This window comes from Pteropus alecto, unplaced genomic scaffold, assembly GCF_000325575.1.
Source record: "Pteropus alecto unplaced genomic scaffold, ASM32557v1 scaffold139, whole genome shotgun sequence".
Lineage (NCBI taxonomy): Eukaryota > Metazoa > Chordata > Mammalia > Chiroptera > Pteropodidae > Pteropus > Pteropus alecto.
This window is the reverse complement of record NW_006443567.1, coordinates 5,092,067-5,096,821: the sequence shown is the minus strand read 5'-3', so window position 1 is coordinate 5,096,821 and position 4,755 is coordinate 5,092,067. Positions and strand designations below refer to the sequence as shown.

The following is a 4,755-nucleotide window of genomic DNA, read 5'->3' as shown; positions in this document are numbered from 1 at the left end:
AGTGTCACTGCCATTTAATTTTAGGGTAAAGGTTAAATAAACCATCTAAATTACACCTAATGCCTACCTGAAGCTCACTCTACTAAGAGGCCTAGTCAAACCAACAAGCCACCTCAGTGACTGTTCCCTGGAAACTGCTCAAGTGCCAACAGTGCATCACAACTAGTTTGGGGGACAGGACACATGAGTTAAGTCATACTTAAAGGTCTAAATAAATTCCGTATTGCAATAAAGTGAAAAAAGAACCCAGAGCCACAAAAAAAAATGCATTTTAAGTTTTATTAGTTCCAAATACAAAACATTCCAAAAAGAGTTATCTATAATACCTATGTTCTATATTCAACTTAACAAAGAAAACACTCATTCTGTTTCTTTTACAATCACTATAAAGCCAGAAGAATCAAGACCAATTCTTTTCCAACGAGAGCAGAATTAAGTCTGCTGGGTCAGTAAACTATTTGCCAAACAGCTGTCTGGTCATTTAAGCATACTACCTAATTTGAATTTAGTATTCATGTTTACTATGATTGATCTCAATGTTCTGTACCATCTTCAAAATATCTAAATAATATCTCAAGAGCCAAAAGAAGCATAAATCCAAGTTATTTCAATTATAAGATTGAGGAAGACATCTATGCAAGTGCAACAGCTGTTCAAATTTGGTCAATATGATTAAAAGAGCCTGTCAAATGAGGGTTACATTTTTTGGATTATTTCCCACAATCACAAATGTTGGACATGATAGTATCGCTATTTACTATGCAAAATTCTCACAAGTTGAGTTGGTTCTTCTAACCCAATGACTCAAACCTGTTTAAGAACATTAGCTTTTACACTATTGGCTCTAGTTTCCAACACAATAAAGGTGTATCTTGATTTGTTTCCAAGACAGGAGGTGGGGGGTAAAGTAGGCTTACAAAACAATTAAAAAGAAAAAGCCAAGTGGCCCAATTTTGTTTCCATTTTTTAAAGTGTGCTTTAGATCATTTTAGCCACGTTTCCAGAAAAATATTCTTCCCTTCAGTTTTAGAACTAAATCTCCCTTCTGGATAAACAGTAAAGTGTTTCACCTGCTGAAAATAAGACACTTTACTGGATAGAGCTACCACTTATGCCTTTCATTTTCCTAATTCAACTGACAGTGATAATTAGGGAAGTTCTAAATTAGAGTTGTCCCTATGACTTTAGCTCAACAAAATGATAGCCAAAGCTACAGAATCCACATAAAGAACAAGAACTTCCTGGCTACCTCCACTTACCAATTTCCTTAATTGCTCCCCTTTCTCCATCTAGTCAATTACTTAAGTAGCTACCACTTCTTTAGTCAAGAGTGCTAACCAACACTGATGCCTTCCTCAGACCCACGTGAACCCTCGAAGGCAAAAATCTATTGCCTGCACCAAACCAATTCTGATGAGTACTGCTTATGCAACTTGTGCCTTATCCACAATCGGCATTCTTCTGCTTCAACAACTCTGTAAAATGAAAAGCATGTGATCAGGTCACAAGACACTATTTCAAACAGAAAATGACTGCCCCCTCACCTACACAACTAGCAACAAAACATTTGCTTTAATTCCAAGAGCTAAAAAGCAACTATATATACCCACTATAATTCTTGTCAGCCTCACTTTGGTAATATCAAGACTGTATATGTCATTATATCAATAAAACTGATCAACTGGGAACTTAGTAGCAGCTACATCTATTCTTTTAGTGGATTCGTACTGTGGCTCTGCAAAGGATCAGGCACTGATAATTATCAGAAAATGTGCAGGAACCAAGTTTGAACCTCATACAAAGGTTTACTGAAGTGCCAGAACACAAATTGTAGAGCTCCAGTCAACTATTTATGAAGAGTACTAGCAAGCTTGATACATTCCAGAATAGCTAAGCACTCTGCAGGACTGATGAGAAAATACAAATTTAAAATAACTTCATCCTATAAATATGCCAGCTGTTATACATGACACCATTTACCTTGTGACCCATGAGTTAAGATTATCCCTTATGTAGATAACTTGCCAATATCCCCAGCCATACGAAGTGGCAAACCTACAGTATTTCAACCTATAACAGCCACTGCTTTTGAACTTACCGTAGCATTTGATTTCTCTTGCTGCCAGCTTTATCTAGTGTGAATAAATCAGCACTCCATGACCATAATGACCAAAATCCTCAACCTGTAAAAATTAAATAGGTAACTAGTTATCTCTCTTAAGGAAATTCTTCAAAACTTGCCTATAACTTACTGCCCTCTTTTCCAGAAAGAAAAGGCAAGTTCAGACTTGCAGCTTAACGTATTTCATGGTCTACTACGTTTCTTAAGTGGTGGAAGTTTCACTGGCTTGGGATGGACTGGAATGGCTTAAATGGTTAAGTTCCATGGCTTATGGATTCTCATTCTGTTCCAATGGTGCACTGCCATGTTAAATCCATAAGTTGAACGAACAAAACTTATTTGAAGGAATAAGTGCAGTATAAGGATTTTTAGTTGGAGGTCTTCAAGTTTACTATATTCAAGAGCATCTTTTTCAACTTCGTGGCTGGACCTGGGTCATGCTGCCTCAGGTTTTGCTTTTTAAAGACCACTTGCAATAGACTTTCTCCATACAGTGTAGTTTCACAGAACTAAAAACAAGTCAGGCATCCAACTAAATGTCAAGTTTGCAATGGCTTACAGGGGTAGAGAGGGGGACCCCAAACTTAAGCCATTTCCTATATTGACTAAAAGACTAATTTGAAAAATGTTAAAATATATGAAGCATGTTTAAAGGTCTTCATCGAAAAGACTTAAAAAAAAAGTTACCCCCTCCCAAGCCCCAGATGGCTATTGGTAAACAGCTGTATTAAGGCCTTTAAAGTGCCGTACATGCTTTAAAAAAAAATCCAAGTGTTGAATTTGGAGGACTTCTAATATGCTATAGAACACTTTGTTTTTCCAAAAGGTTTTTTCTTAATCTAGAAAGCATTTCCACTGCCATGAAGTACAGTATGTTTCACTGTACTATGAGGAAGGTTTAAGTGTTCAATTTCGACTTAGACGGAAAAACTAGTTTGCTTTGCTTACCATCTTTGCGGTTTCACAGGCATTTGATGCTTTAAATCTGATGTGGAATGCTGATAGATTCACTTTTTAGAAGTCATAAGCCTTTGAGAAGTTGGAGATAACTTCATTGCTTATCTATTTTCTCCTTTGCAATCAAGCTGTTCCTTAAAAGTGAGACACTACAGAGTTGCAAAAATTTGAAACAGTAAGAGCAAGCATCGTTTGCAGCTTCATGGTTGGTTTTGGCCAAACTTTTTATTTAGTATTCTGTAGTTGCTTAACACACACTTAATGGTCTTATTGGGGGGAGGGGAAAAGGGGAGGTGTTCTTGTAGATTCCCAAGGAAATGTCAGAAAGGCAAAATATGGCCAGCACTATCCATTTGTTTTGGGTTTACTGGGTGAATAGCACTTTCCTTACATAAGCACCTGATCTCAGGTTTTTCATACTGAGAACATTTGAGATTTCAGTTTGAAGACAGTGTGAGATCCTAAGAGTAGTATACCCCAACCACCCTCTAATATAACTAGCTTGTTTGTATAAGCAGAGGGATTCATCTCTCCATTTTAGATGGCTAGATGTTTGTGGAAGATCTTAGAATTGCTTGCCTCATTTACTGGGAAAAAAATGAAGTGGCCTTTAGGGACACTTTTAACTTGGAAAATTACAACACTAATACACAAGTCAAGTCTTAATACATGTAACATTTGCTTGTTGAAAGCAATGTCAAGATCAAAAGATTAAACATGTTTTACTATTTTCCTCACAAGAACATAAAAATTATGGAAGGGGAACTTAACAGGAAATTTAAAAAAGGTAACAATTTTTTCTTTTAGTAGTCCTTGGGTAGTTATGACAGAATAGGTTCCTTTTTGTTTCTTTGAATAGGGATTTTGGTCCAAAGTTTTGTTTTTAATATCTGCTTCTGCCTCCCCCTCTATCAGATCGGCTTCCTCCACGGCCACCACCCCTTGGTGCTCCGCGGCTTGAACTGCTGTAGGAATCACGTGGAGGAGGGTACCCCCTTTCCATAGAAGGGGGAAGCCCTCTTTCTTGTCTGCCAACCCGATCACGACCACTTGAGTAGAGATCACTTCGGCTGCTTGAGTAACTGTCTCGACTTCCACCATATCCGTCACGTGAGCTGCTGTAATCATCATAGCGACTGCTTCCACCATAAGATGGCGGGGGCCCTCGTGTAGGTGGAGCACTACGTGAGTTACCTGCAGGGTCAATGGTCAGGTAATATGGCAACACTATAAATTGTATATATACAACATTTAAATTTGAATTTACAGAATTCTTGTATTAAACGTTTACTTTCTCAACTGGGAGGTTTTAAACTCTGCCATTGCTGGCCATTAACAGGGATTTGCTCATCTGCTGAGATATGGAAATGGATGGGTTTTAATGTTTGTTTGACAAGACTGAAGACGGTGTGTATTTCAAGAGGATATTCCAGACAGCTTGTTATTTTATAGTAGACACTCAGCCACTTTCCAGTGATAAGTTGCAATTTTGAACTGTAGACTTTCCTTCATATTGGAATGGTAAACATTTGATGATGTTAATAAAATTTTTAAATTGTATTTTCACTGTTGGGGGAAAACACATAAGGCTGCCAATTTAAGCAAGCAAAATCCCCTCCAAAGCAAGCAAACAGCCTCAAAAAAAAAAAAAAAAAAATTAAAAAAAAACACCCCAA

The 4,755-nt window shown here is 37.4% G+C and overlaps 1 protein-coding gene across 2 annotated transcripts in view; it reads right to left on the bottom strand.

Annotated features, from left to right (window-relative positions):
* Positions 1-265: 265 nt before the first annotated feature.
* Positions 266-4,755, bottom strand: part of RBMX (RNA binding motif protein X-linked) — an 8,643-nt gene continuing 4,153 nt past the window's right edge. For both annotated transcript variants that reach the window (XM_006924194.3, XM_006924195.3), the window contains exons 9-11: positions 3,071-4,273; positions 2,099-2,183; positions 266-1,475 (exon numbers count right to left, since the gene is read on the bottom strand). In XM_006924194.3, the coding sequence (XP_006924256.1) occupies positions 3,963-4,273 (311 nt within the window). In that variant the 3' untranslated portion in view covers positions 266-1,475; positions 2,099-2,183; positions 3,071-3,962. The remainder of the gene's footprint in view (positions 1,476-2,098; positions 2,184-3,070; positions 4,274-4,755) is intronic.